At 42.8% G+C, this 15,228-nt stretch overlaps 1 protein-coding gene across 1 annotated transcript in view; it reads right to left on the bottom strand.

Moving 5' to 3' along the window:
* LOC147032632 (inositol 1,4,5-trisphosphate-gated calcium channel ITPR1-like) overlaps nucleotides 1-15,228 on the bottom strand; it is a 578,387-nt gene that overhangs the window by 335,608 nt on the left and 227,551 nt on the right. Inside the window, exons 12-15 of the mRNA XM_085850787.1 lie at nucleotides 12,991-13,132; nucleotides 5,398-5,556; nucleotides 2,805-2,977; nucleotides 2,147-2,266 (exon numbers count right to left, since the gene is read on the bottom strand). Of these exons, the coding sequence (XP_085706913.1) occupies nucleotides 2,147-2,266; nucleotides 2,805-2,977; nucleotides 5,398-5,556; nucleotides 12,991-13,132 (594 nt within the window). The remainder of the gene's footprint in view (nucleotides 1-2,146; nucleotides 2,267-2,804; nucleotides 2,978-5,397; nucleotides 5,557-12,990; nucleotides 13,133-15,228) is intronic.

The raw sequence follows: 15,228 nt of genomic DNA, 5'->3' as shown, positions 1-15,228 counted from the left end.
CAGCCGAGTCATTGGAATATATAGTCTTTGGTTGTATAGTGCAAAAACATTGAAATGGAGAAAAAAAAATTCACGAAAATTATGTAAAGGTGTCTAAATAGTAAATACATTTGCAATTTTTTTTTTAGATCCTCGTGGAGGATCTCTAAGTCTTACTCACGTTGTTGTTCTTCATCTTCTTCTTGTGGACTTTTTTGTTTCACAGCCTACAGTTTTCATCAAAACTTCCTGAAACTTGGCATATATATGTAAAAATACCCTGCGCAGACAGTAACCATCTCCGATTTTGAAAATTCCTCCTAGAAAAAAAGTTATGACGTCAAAATATCTCTGCTAATGGAAATCCCCTAAAAAATTATCTCTGAAACTCGGCAAGCTTTTTGAATTCTGTTTGCGGGAATCGAACGGGGCATCAGCAGATATGAATTACCGCACATATGATAAATCATTATTACGTCATATCAATTTTTATGACGTCATTCCTATTTTTTGACATTTTTTGTTTCACAACCAAAAGTTTTCATCGGATCTTTGTGAAACTTGCCATGTATATGCAGAAAGCCCACGCGCAGGCAGTAACCATCTCCGATTTTGGAAATTCTTCCGAGAAAAAAAGTTGACGTCATAATATCGCCGCTAATGGAAATCACCTATACCATTATCTCCGAAATTAGGCAAGCTGTTTGAATTTTGTTTGCGGGAATCAAGCCGGGCATTAGCACAAATAATTTATCGCAAACCTGATACATCACAATGACGTCATATTCGTTATTATGACGTCGTCATTAACAGGACGAGGATCTTAGCTCATTTGAGCTTGTTGTTTCACAACCCAGAGTTTTCATCGGATCTTCGTGAAACTTGCCATGTATATGCAGAAAGCCCACGCGAAGGCAGTAACCATCTCCAATTTTGGAAATTTTTCCTAGGAAAAAAGTTGACATAATATCGCCGCTAATGGAAATCGCCAATACCATTATCTCCGAAACTCGGCAAGCTGTTTGAATTTTGTTTGCGAGAATCAAGCCGGGCATTAGCACTGATAATTTATCGCAAACCTGATACATCACAATGACGTCATATTCGTTTTTATGACGTCATCATTAGAGGACGAGGATCGTAGCTCATTTGAGCTTGTTTTCTCTGTTAACACAGTTTTTGTTTGAAATGTAGCAAACACCTTAAGCATGTAAATTTTTATACAAAGTTGAGTTATGAGTTGATCTGTTTAGTGGATCCCATGAAAAAATCCCTTCTACTGTGTTGATCTGGCCATTATTACTTCAGTCACCAAAGGTAGATTGAGGTTATGCATTCACCTCTGTTTGTCTGTCTGTTTGTCTATCTGTGAGCATGATATCTCAAAATTTATAGACGGATTCAGACGAAACTTGGTAGACAGGTTGGGTGTGTGATAAGGACAAATTGAGTATTTGGTGAAGATCTGGATCTGGATGGGATCCGGATACAATAAAAAAATTTAAGCGATTCTTTCATCATTGAGAGATAGAGCTAAAAACGATATGCTTGAGAGGACGAAATTTGGTGGACATGTTAAGTGTGTGACAAAGACGAATCCGGACTAAGATCTGGCCGATCAATGGGATACAAAACGTAAACTGTTCAGCCTGGCGGAGGTATTCGCTCTACTCAGTGTCGTTATTGTTTACTAATGTCCTTATAATTCATTCATAAGCACAACATCTTCTGATGTCATTTTTCCAACAGTGATATATGTACAAGCTCCTCAATGAGCTTTAGGCACAGGAGAAAATAAATTGCATTTCACACAAGAGACAGTACGAGAATGGAATTAATTAAACAGTCATTAGAAAGCTTCTCCCAGAACTGGATGATTATTTTTGTACCCCTCCTAACTGTGCACACTTCCATGAAGTAGTTTGGTGATGCAAAAATTAATGCCCGCTCAAATTCATGATTCATGGAAACAAGAAGAGTCGAGCTATCAGTTAATGTTTGTCTATAACTTCAATGCACAAAAGGTTTATTAGATCTCAATAAGAATTTTGGTAACAGAAGAAATACTTGGCTTGTTCCAATGATGACTTGGGTCACAATAACAAAATTGAAATCTGGGTCCACACAGAACTCCAAAATAAATGACTGGTTTAAACATCTCACACACTTAGTTTCAATGAGAATGTCAGCATTTTCAGGATCGAGCACAGACTTGCAGATGAGTTCCTGGGTGATGGGAATGGCAGTGTTGTTTGACACGCAGAGATCAGATAGGTAATCCAGGAACCTATGGAAACAAAAACAATAGTCAGAAACACAAGGTCATGAGGGTGAGAGAGTTAAAGAATAACCATCCAAAGAAAAGTAGTATGGTGGAGGAAGCCAAACACAAGCATACTTTGAAGCGGTACATTGGCAAATGATTGAAAGAAGAATTTCAAGAAAGGAGGAGTATAGAGAAAAGAAGCAATGAATGCATAAATAGCAAGAGGAAAGGGTGAGTGAGTAACAGCATTAACCTAAATCAAAAAGAAATGAGAAAAAAAGGATTTTGTACAAGCAGTGATAAAAAAGTGAAAGTTGAAGGATAAAAGGTGCAAAGTCAAGTTAAAAAAAGAGAATGTAAAGTAGAGACAGAGGGAGTGTGGTGGAACCAAAGAGGAAGGAGTGTGAAGAAAAAGGGGAAGAAGGAGAGTGTAAAGTTTAAGGGAAAGAAAAAGTGCAAAGTTAAAAAATAAGGAAGGAGAGCTTAAATACAAAGATTAGGCAAGCGACTGTAAAATATGAATGATGCAGCATAAAAATTCAACCAATGAACTGCAGACCTGGGCTCTCGGTTCTTGCGCACAAGTGACACAAATGTATTGATCTCAGCAGCAGTAATGTGCTTCTCAAGTAGTTTGCGGTTGTTGTGCAAAAGTGCTGTGATTGTGTCTTCTGCCAATACATCATAGCCAATCTGCTTTTGCATGAATCCAAACTCCTTAGCAATGTATTCCTGTGTGTTACAAAGCATGCAAGTTTAACAGAATATAAATTTCAATTTGGTGATCAAGAATATATTTTTAAATTAGAAAGTTAAACGGGCTTGAACGTCATAATTGGCAAAAAGAAGAAAAATTATGTTCCAAGAGTTCCTACAGAAAACATACAGAAATGGAATGCAATGTGTTGGAAGATAGTGGTGTGTGTATATATATATATATATATATATATATATATATATATATATGTATGTATATATATATATACATACATATATATATATATATATATATATATGTATATATATATTGTGGAAATGGCCCTTAGTGTGCTATTAAATATAGGATTAGCCCAGATCTCCCATTGAATGCATGTTTAGCCAGGTAGTTTGGTAAATGGACGTTACATGTGTGTCGGAAGGTGTAAGAGGCTGTTTATTGTTCGTGTCGTGGTTGTGTACCGAGAGCTTCTTCTTCTTCCTTCCCCTCTCCGTACGAGGCCCCACCCAGTCGGCAGAGAGGGGGTGGCTTCGAGGCAAGCGAGCGCCGGGAAGGCAACAGAGAAACGATGAGTGTGGAGTCGGGTGATCGGCTTTTCGTAAAGAGCGAGCCGAAATAGGCAAGGAAGGGACTGAATGAGGTCTGTCTGCCAACGGCTGGGAGAGGATCTACCTGAGGTCGAGTATGCAATCGGCAGTAGGAGGAACTGAACCTGAGGGTCGAGTCTGCCATCTGCTGAGGGAGTAATTGAGCCTGAGTGTCGAGTGAGGATTTCTGCTGCACAGAAACGACTAGTGGGAGGCTGCAATCTGCGTCGAGAGGCTGCCTGCACGTCGAGTCGGCAATCGACTCTGATGAGGAGGTCCTCGACACGTTTGTCGATCCGCCTGCCAGAGCCCAACACCTCGATTTGGCTTTGTCTGGAAAACAGACCAGGCTTGGACTTGTATGCTGGACCTTGTGAAAAGCTGCTATCTCTGTGCTCTGTCTTTCCATCCCACTCACCCCCAGGTTTCTGCAAGTCGCACACGATCCACCAGCAACCCCGGCCTTCTGGTGAAACTCCCAAAATTCATAATCGCCTCGACTTGTGCATTCCTTTTTTTCCTGTCTGTGGAACCAACTTTCACAATCACTTCAATCTCATTCTTCCCTCCAAGTCTTCAAGACAGCTATCCACCACCATCTCAGATCATCCTCCACCCAAAACCATGATCTTTTCTACCCCCATTAACTCTCCCCAAGCACACCTCTTTCAAGTTTCTCCTACCTTAGAGTTTGCTTCTGTATCCATATAGTTCACCACATGTGTCCTGTCCGACACCCCTTATTTATCCAAGACGCCCTCTATTTTGTCCCTCAACCCCCACTGTTAGGGTGCTTCGCCCCTCTCTTTGTACTGTTCCCTTTAAATTTTACGTCCTGATCCATTCTATGTTCTAGCTCTTCCACAAGCCTCGACTTCATTAAAAAAAAATTAAAAAGAGGAAAGCCTGGAATTACCTATTCAAGAAAATGTTTTCCAATGAGCAAAATGTCATTTCATTCCTTTCATTCCTCATTTTTCCCGCCTTTGGAATAAACTTCCTCACTCTATTCATTCCCATTCTTCCCTCCAGGCCTTCAAAACAGCTGTTCACCACCACCTCTTATCATTCCCCATCCAAATCCTCGATCTTTTCTTCACCTTAATCCACCCAAGCCCACCTCCTTCAAATTCCCTGCTTTCCTTCCTGAAAGTCCCTGTAATGTCCATCTTCTATTCCCCATGTTCCCTGTCCCATCCCTCTCCCTTCCACAGATCTCCAAATGTCTCTGTTCCCCACTGTTTTGTCCTTCCCACTCACTCCCCTCCTGTCTCATGCCCCCCTTGATGTGCGTTGTGCGTTAGCTCTCATACAAGCCTCGACAAGGTATACAAAAAAAAATGTCCTTCAACTGCCAGAAAATACTGAAGAAACTCCTCTGCCTCAATTAAAAAAAAAAATTAAGACAAGGAGATGGAGAATGCAATGGATGCAGGCACTCTATAAAATTGTGGTAATTAAGCTATGATGTTACACAATCATTGCTAAATGAGGCAAAATGAATTCAAACAGGGTGTGGGAATACAATCAGACTCCGATATCACAAAAATGACATGGGGTTAACACTCCCTCAAACCAAAAAGGAGGCATGATACTCTTCAATTGAGGACAAAACAAACACAATGTCCGTTTTACACACGTCTGAACACTGAGTACACGAGACATGGAGCTGGGATCACCATATCAAGAATTGTATCAATTTTACCAGCCTCCTGACATCATTACAATGCAAGTAAGGGGATAATGATGTCTCCAAATGTCCTTGTGAAATGTGTGCTATGTACAAGCTAATCCTGTGATAATATTATATGAGAGTCTGGGATCATTAAAAAATGAAATATCCTCACCTGGTTCTTACGGTAGTCTTGCTGAGAATGCCGGAGCACACGATAGCACAAACGGCAAATGTGGCGAAAAGGTGCATGACGTTGATCGGAAAGCTCCTCCATTCTCAGCATGGGGCCATTGCCGCTGTCCACAAAAGGAGCACGCAGCAGCTCAAAGATCTACATGTGGAACAAAAATGGGAAACAGGAAATGTTATTTTCAGCTTTTCGTAATAGATCTTCCAAAAGAAGGCAATGTTTATTCCTGCTACGTGAAACATCCTGCAACCCATGCCTAGAGAAAACAGACTTTTTGGAAGACTGGCTGAATTTCCATCCAATCATTGTGTAACTTTATTTCAAAAATTATTATATTAATACACTAAGCCATATTTTGTGGACGTATCTCCTCCGAAACTGCCAGACGCATTGTCGCCACTTTCTGCATGCGGGTGCTCTGTGGTCTAATGTACAGCATAGGCTATGTGAGATTGCGCCAGACAGAGAGGTTTGGGAATTTTTAGCGATTTTCTAATTTTTACATTCGTTTACATGGCGATGTGTGACGTCACTGCTGAGAGGCGTAATGACGTCATGACATCATCGGTCATTCGCTGACATCATTGCGTCTATCGTCGACAGGCCATCACCACTAAGAGGCGTAATGCCACTCCAAGAAAACAGCGTCTGCAATGTAAAACCCTCTTCTGCACACGCTGACTACCTCAGAAGGTGCATTTGACACAAAAAATGTAACAAGAAACATTGTATATCAAGAAATTCTATAAATCACATTGTGAACACTGGATATATTGACGTCCTAACGAACCCTCACTTTAGAAATTTCACGTGTAGCACAGGTTTGGCTAGTTCTCCATTAGTAGGTGCTCATATGTTGAAAGGTTCATATCGATCGCTCAAGCGGTTGTGAAGAAAATAAATTTAAAAGAGCATAAAGGTGAAAAATTGAGGGTGGAAGAAAAAAAAACAGTGAGGGCCTTGGCCGACATTCCAGAGCACATAAAGGATGGTTGTGGACGACTAGTAGTTCAAAAGCATTTTCTCCATTTGATCACACCAAATGTTTATTATTCTGATTGTGCAACCGCGATACTCAGACCATGTGGAGGTACTCGCTATTACCTTCAGAAAATGATTTTCGTTGTGCAGATCACCAATCTGGATGAAATTTGGCATACTTAAAGAATTTTAGACGCTGAGTCCAAATCCACTTGTTTCCACATCGAGGATGTGACACAATTGGTCATTTTTGGCAATTAAAGATACACCGAACATTAAAGCACGATTTTGACACAGAAATGAAGAATCAAGGATAGACTGATATGTACGTCAAAGAAAACTCTTGTGAGGTCTTAAAATGATACAATATGTTTATACAGAGCCCTATTCACTGTGATTAAAGATGTTTATAATTAAAGATCGTAAACCGAAGCAGTTACATATTTTTACGGCCGAAAACGTCTGGACCGACCAGACAGGCCTTCGAGTTGACCAAAGCAACTTTTTGCTTAAAAGGCAGCCACACTGGCTATTAAAGGTAGCTACATTGACTATTAAAGACAGTTACATTGGCTATTTCGGATTAAATCAAAGAAAAAGACACTGCGCGACTCAGCCTGATGAAAAGTAGAACCACCACAAGAAGATTACTGTCTTAGAACTCCAGTATTTCTTGCTCTGAAGAAGTTGCTGAACTAGGCTCTTGACTGCTGTTATTACAAAACTCAAGTCCACCATTACATGCTAACCAATCAGAATACTACTGTGTAGTAGATTACCACAGCAAAAGCAGTGTGACACCCGCATTCACAGTTCGTCGTCGGAATCATAGTCAGTTGTGCTTTCATCATCCATAAGTTCTATTTCTGCACGGGTCTGTTCATCGTTGTCACAGTATTGACACCCACAGCACTCTGCGCAGGACAGTCCTTTTGACCGGCAAGAACACTGGTTGGTCTCGCATTTCATCTTCTTGCAATTACATTTCGTCGCCTCTCACAGTTCCTTCGGCGCTGGTGGTTTGTTCAGCCAGTGAACAATCAGTGCTCCGTTGCGTTCCATCCATCCGTGAAATGTAGGAGAAGGGGCTTCCATAAACCTCTGTCACGCGGTGGTGGATCGCAGACTGATAGTTCACTCTTTTGCAATGCAGCATCAGAGCGTCGCTTGGAGGCGGCAACTTCTGTTCTCCCAGCGACTGGCTGCAGAATAGCTTGTAGCGAGCCTCATCCACACTCTTCATGGTCGGCTGATTGTACATGGCGCAGACGAATTGTTCCAGGTCGTGAATGATATTCTGATTTAGCGTGAATTCTCGACCAATGCTCCCGAAACAGGTGATGAGATGGGACCCTTCATCATCAAGTCAAATGGCCTTGTTTTGCCCTTACCGTGGAATGCACTGGTGGTATCACTTCCCGCGAAATTGTGCAAACCTATCAACGCATCGCAGACAGAACTTTCCAGGGCATTACTCAGCTTCCTAATGTCAACGACGATAATGTCCTTGGGACTTCCTGTGACCAGATGGAAATTTCGCGCCCGAATAGACTTCGAGTGAGCCAACGCCAACACAAACACATCGGTGTCGAAACTCTCTATGCGCACCGACTCTTCATTCTGTCCCGCGTGAGCGGCATGTAGCAGGTGCTTCGTGTCAGCTTCCTCATGGTCACATTCAAGTTCAGGTACTGACGACACAGTGATGACACCATTCGACGCCTTGATTTTCTCACATTTGCCGGCATGACTGACGTACAACAGCATGTCACCCAGTTTTGATGGAGAGATGTTTCTCGTCCACGATACGATGAACGCTCTCAACGCCTCCTTATTGGCTCCGCTCAGGAGAAAATTGGTCCACTGTTTTGGAAGGGCTTGATCACGTCTGTAGATGGTTCGTACCTGAAGATCGCCTGCCCTGCCTGCTCCAGGCACTTGATGCTGATACTTGGGTAAGTATCAAACACCACGTCCAGTCTCGAAGATTGGTTATGTCGTGCTTTGGCCACTAAGATGTTCAGCAACATCTCTTCCAGTTTGCCGAAAGTGTTATGCAGTGAACCAGCCTTTATCGCCTGAATAACGGCTATTCCATCCACAATTGTTGCACCTTGGATTGGCAGAGCGTCCACACGGCAATCGGGCCACAGTTTCAGTATATGATTGCGGAGTTTGGCTTTGTCAGTCTTAGCAATCGAACCATGACCGGATGCCAGCGGGAAAGATATGTTCGCCAGTGGGTATGCGAGCAGATCGTGGAGTGTTACATTGCTTTACTCGCCAATCAACAGCAGTCGTGTGAAAAGACGACGTTCATTCGCAATTTCAACCTTCGGCGTCTGCTGGTGGGGAGTCGCCGACTTTCCTCGCCCCTTTGAGAAAGTTGCCAATTTGGCCTTTGAAATCGGACTGCAGAATGGGACCTCACCCGAGAGAAGCCAATCACGCATTAATTGCACGACAGCATTCTCTCTCTTGACATACGTGTTCATCAAGTCCGTGGAAGTGGCTGGCGGTGCGATGACACCTGAACTAATATTGACGAGTTCAAGGTGAGCGCCGGAGAAAGGGTTAATTATTTGAAGTACTGTGTCCATCACTTGTACCACCACTGCTTCGTTCTTCTTCGAGCTCGACACATCCAAATCCTTTCTCGTTCTGGCCTCGTTGTGGATACCCGCCATGAACTCACATTTCCTTGCGATTTCCACACGTGCTGGTTGAGACAGGATCCACTTCTTCACAGCTGTGCTTTTCTGAGTGTAACCAATGATGCCTCCACTGGTCTTGCTGTCCCTATTTAAAGTCTGCTCTATGATCTGATCACACGCAACACTACGAAATCCATAACGAGTATGCCGTTGGGCAGTCCATTTGCCATCCATGCACGCTTGATAGGTGTCTGGGTGGGAGTGCTCTAGCCCGGCCATTTACAGCCAGTAAACGGGTAAGTACCTTGCAGAGTTTAGGTGATCGTACGCAAAGTACCAGGGCATTGACGCTCTCCTGATCGCAAGGTGTTTCGCCAGTTCGAAGTATGAGTTGCCCATATAAGCTCAAGTGCTAGCTCCACCATTTCCAAGTAGGGCCATGTAATGTCCACACTTTGGTGTTTGTTCAGGTCATCCCTCACCATGAGTGCTCCCGAGTATAGAACATGTAAATTGAGGTCTGAGTCACCCTGCTGTGGACCCTGGCTGGCTTCATCCTCTGTAGTTGACTCTGTTTCTGTTGTGGAGCTACTGTCTACAACAGCAGCCTGAGCAATGGAACCAATATCAATGTCCTTCATGTACACCACTTCGCTCTCAGACATTTTTGGTGGACGATAGAAAATCATGTCTGGGTATCGTTCCTGCAGTCTTTTCTTCAGTCTTGTTGCCTGGTAGTTGGCCTTATCCTGGCCTTCGCATACTCTGAGTGGGTCATTGAACATCTCACACAACTTCTTCATATGTATAGATTGCTTTCCATCAATGAGTCTTACCTGGATTACTTTATCACAGAAAATGTCAAATGTTGAGTCATAATTCACTTTCTGAGTTTGGAGTTGACTTTCACTGTCTGTGGTATGTCATTCACATACTCAAAATAACATTTATGGTGATAACAAACTGCCAGCGCCACACAGTCTTTATCCTTTACAGTTGTCATTATTCTCACATCATGTTCATCTCTCCTCTGCTCAGCAGTTTCCTTCAGCTTTCCTCCATCCTGTGTTTCTGCCAGGGACAACTGATCACGTTGAGATTTTCCTTTGACACGGATGAATGTCTTTTTTCTGGCATATCACACAAATTCTTGGCAGTACACCAGCTGATTTGCCAGCCACCCTTTCTACAGAGGTTCTGAGGGATTTTCTACGTATTTTGTGGTATGAGTGCCCCTCTTCTTCGAGTCCGCCCACCACCTCAATGGCTCTAGCAGAAACTGCAGTAGTGCTGGCTTCTGATTTCCTTTTCCTGGCTTCAATACGTTTTATATGATCCTTGTTACAAAACGACGCATAGCAGAACCGGTGACAGCCGGCATCTGCAGGAGGATCAGTCATTGGCAGCAGCTTCATTATTTGATCAGCCAGCAAACGGCATTTGTTGATAGTTTCACGAGATGTGGCGTCGCACCAAGCCTTCGCACACTCGCATACCTTAAGCCAGCTCTTATCCGTGAATTGCGTCACTTTCTCATCTTCCTCCCCACCCAAGTGTGAAACAACGCATATTTGGTTGTTGAAAGACCAAAAATCACTCAAAATCACCAGACAACCATGGGCGCCGCCATCTTGATTTGTTGTTTCCTGGTCGTTTCCTCCGCGGTTACAAGCACGCCACGCCCACTTCACGGCGGTAATTTCAAATGGTAATAACTGTCGGTGTGTCAACTTGTGTACATGGAAACAAGTAGGAATTTCAATGGTGTGTTCTCATGAATGTACAGGGTGAATTTCGTTTAGATTGGTGATCTGCACAACGAAACTGAACGAACTGACCCACCTCCACATGACCTATCAATCCTGCATCATCGAAGCATACCGGTCTCACAAATAAATAAAATGTTCTTCAAAAACACAATGATACCATTCAAAAATAGATAAGAACATTCAACCACACTCCCCTCCACCACATCCGATAATAATAAAATATGCGGGCCTACTGTCCACAAAAAGATTATACATCCAGAAGTACTTGCCTTCAAAACACGTACAACCAGTTCACCCATGACCCCACACCATCCCCACAAAAATGCAGCACAATCAAAACACATCTTTCCCTGCTGATTAAAAAAATGAAAATGCACCATCTCGTTTGGGGATTAACTTGTCTCTACTAGAGCATTCACTAGTGCGCAGCAGGCAATGCTCAGGTGTGACGTTTCAATCACCAAGTGGCTTTCCCTCAGGACAGTGCAGGCATCGTATGCTAGCTGTTAAGTAGACTAACAAGGGAGGACTGAGGGGAACGGAGGGGGCGGGGGTGGGGTTAGGTGGGGAAGCTCATCATAAGACTGGAATATGCAGATCGTGAGACAAAGTCGTTCTCATCCATTACTAAAAGGAGAAGCGTCCGTCCATCACGCTTCATTCAAAAGGGTTCCTAATGTTGTAGAATAAAAAAAAACACAAATGGTCCCATTGAACGCAAATAATTTATGTACTTGAAACAAAAATTAGTGTCCGTTTAATCACAGTGATTCCTATTTTGAAAGCCCGTCTTTCAGAATGGAAGAAGAAACAGGACCTGGATCTTAAATACAGCCATTCCGATCGTACGACGGCAGTAATTCTTTCGAATAAAGTGTGATGAACATGAAAGGAGCACACAGAGATGTGTATTGTAACACTTCTTGAAGCAATAGAAAATATATTAGAACAAGTAGAGGTACATTCAAAGCACACCGCCCCCATGCCAAATAAATAAATAACAAATCCTCCAGCGCGCAACATTTCCGGGGCACTTCCGGTGCCCGGCGATGCCATTATGCAGCACATGAAGACGGAATTGGGAGGGAGCGGTGTACAATACTCGATTGATTAGTTGCATCATTAAAATAAATAAATAGTAATCGTAAAATAATTTCTTAATCAATTGGCTAAAGTATAACCAAAACCACCATTGTTTCATCCAAATCTGTAACTTTTCGAAAATTAATTCATAAAAAAAATGAACAGTTAATCGATTAATCAATAAATGAAAAATATCCTTTATAGCCAAATCACTTGTTCACCGTCATGCCTAAATATCATCTTCTGAGCTCAAAAGATGGCTGAATTATTGCCCAGATGAGAAATAAAATTAATCAGTAATAAATACATCGAAAATAATCAAGTAATTAATCAATTAATTGATTGATCAAAAAATAAAAAATACCCTTTTTCCCAAAGCACATCTTCACTTTTGTTCCCAAATTTCAGCTTCCAAGCTCATCAGATGGCTGGGATACCACCCAGACAAACAAACAAACAATTGGAAGAAAAACTGAGTACTCCCTTCCTTCAGAGCCCTGCGATGACGTCATGCATCACCTGCATATGGAATTGGGAAGGAGCAGTGTACAATGCATGGAATACATGGACAGCAGCAAAAACTACACATTTAAAATATCCTTTTTGCGTGTTTCACTTAATTTTACATCCTCATTGATACTCATATCAGAGAAAGATATGCAATATGTTTGTAAAGTGCAACATGCTGTCTTTTGATTTAACCCATCAACCAAGTGACAGTTAGGCACGGCCAGTAATCACCTAAAATATTCAAAGTTACGACCACACAATCACAGATGAAGACCACTCAGTGTTGAAACATCAGACTTGAGCCTTGCCTGCTGGGCTCGTACATGGTGATTTCATTTTCAATATGAATATTCCCAGTGAGCTATAACCACTTCTTTACCATATTTACTTGCTAACCTGCATCCCAGCACAAAACAACGTTTCTGACATGTACTGTACCCAAAAAATATTCATCCACTCACTCTAAATCGTCGACCACGAATCTGTCAAAATACATCTCCCCCAACCCCCGGGCAATATGTTTCCCCTCTAATGCGAAATAACCCATCAAGCATACACGTATGTTCCACGTCACTGACCTGTTTCAGTATGTTTTGCTCTCTCATGAGCTTCTGCCGCTCACGGTTTGGGCGGGAGACACGCACCCCAAGGACATCTTGCCCAGTATTAGAAACGTCTGCCACAAAGAAAACCAGGTCCTCAAGAAGTTTAGTCACAAACCTGCAGCCAATAAAAGGACAAAAGGAAGTATGAAAATAGTTTAGTTTCATTTTAAAAAGATCACACAGTTGGGCCTGTCTCCATATTATGTACACAAAACAGCATTTTTTTTCTTAATCATTGCTGCCTCTTCACCTTCCTTCGACACACTGATTCACCATCCCTTTTCTTTCCATTATTCCCTTCCCTTCTTTACTGATCCTCTCCATTTCACCTCCTTTTCCCACTCTATGGAGGGAGACATATAAAATACGTAGAAAAGTTTAAAATGTCATAAATTATTATATTGAAGGAGGTAAATGATAAAGTTACTCACAAGATTGGAAGTAAATAAAAAGGAGCGCACGCACGCACGCACGCACGCACGCACGCACGCACACACGCACGCACGCACGCACGCACATACACACACACACACACACACACACAGGCCATTTTCCCCACGAAAGCGGGGGTTAGCCTTGCGGACCCCATGACAATCTTCTCCACTTTACCCTATTTTCTGCATCTCCCCTTCTTAATCCCCTTGCCCACATTTCTTCTTCCACCACCTTGAGCCAAGTTTTTCTCGGTCTTCCCCGTCCTCCACTTCCGACTACACTCATTTCCAACACTCCTCTCACCCAGTCACTTTCATCCTTCCTCAACACATGACCCAACCATCTCAACCTGTTTCTCTTCACAACATCCATCATTTTCCGTAAGTCATCTTTTGTCTTCCTCTCTCTCAACGATACTCACACATCCACCGAACCATTCGCATTTCGACCCTTTCCAGCCTTTGTTGCTGCTCCATGTTCAGTACCCATGTCTCACTCCCATAAATCATCGTACTCCTCACACATGTAGCATACACCTTTCCCTTCAGCTTCAACGACACTCCCCTCTTCGTCAGCACGCCACTCAGTTCCCGAAACTTCTTCCATGCACATCTTACTCCAGCAACCGTCAAAGAGTCTGATCCACCTTCTCCATTCAGCATGTCTCCGAGATAGCAAAATGTTTTCACACCTTCCAGCTTCACACCATCTCCAAGATCCAACTCAACAATTCCTTCATCTGCAGCTCCCTCTATGCACACCTTACACTTGAATGTAGCTGCCACACTGGTCAATGACCCCACTACATTTTCGATGAACCCATTCAGCACACATTGTACACTGAATGGAGTTCACTCTGACACCCTTCCTTGCAAACAGCACACGGCCACTTCGCAGTCCTTTCCACCTCATCACATGCTTTACCACTTGCCATCACCTTCGTCTTTCCGATATTCACCTTCAAACATTCCTTCCACTTGTTCATCTTCTCCTTCAGTCCATCCATACACTCTGCAATCAACACCAGATCATCTGCATACAGCAGCTCCCACGGTAAACCCTCCGAGCCAGCACCTCCATCACAACTACAAACAGAAGTGGACTTAGTACCGACCCCTGGTGCACTCCCACCTTCACTTCAAACTCACCACTGTTTCCATCCTTCATCCTTCATCTTTACAGCTGTGCACGCTCTCTCGTACACTGCTATCACTACTCTGATCAACCATTCCTCCACTCCTAACTTCCTCAATGCCCATGTCATTACTTCACATGGAACCCTATCAAATGCTTTCTCCAGATCAACAAACTCAAAAAACAACTTCTTCCTCTTCTTCATGTACTTCTCCTGCAACTGCCTTACAATAAAAATTGCATCTGTCATTCCTTTTCCTGGCATAAATCCAAACTGCATTTCGTCAATCTTTACCTTCTTCCTTATCCTCTTCTCCAACACCCTTTCCAATACCTTCATTCCATGCTCCAATAACTTTATTGCTCTATCGGAGCCACAATTCAGTGGGTCACCTTTCCCCTTGTACAGAGGGACGAGGGTACTCAATTCCCAATCCACTGGAATGCAGCCTTCTTTCACCACCAGATTACAGATCTCTGTCATTCTCTTCACACCACAACTTCCCGCTGTAATCAACATATCTCCCACAACTCCCGTCGGCCCTCCTGCTGTTTTACTCTTCATTGCTCTTATAGCTTCCTCAACTTCCTTCTCCGTTATATTCTCTGCTGGTCCTAAAACTGGGTTACTCTCGATGTTGC

Source organism: Eptatretus burgeri, chromosome 2 (assembly GCF_056783735.1).
Source record: "Eptatretus burgeri isolate ZD-2024b chromosome 2, Ebu_testis_v1, whole genome shotgun sequence".
Taxonomy (NCBI): domain Eukaryota; kingdom Metazoa; phylum Chordata; class Myxini; order Myxiniformes; family Myxinidae; genus Eptatretus; species Eptatretus burgeri.
This window is presented reverse-complemented; position numbering and strand designations above follow the sequence as displayed.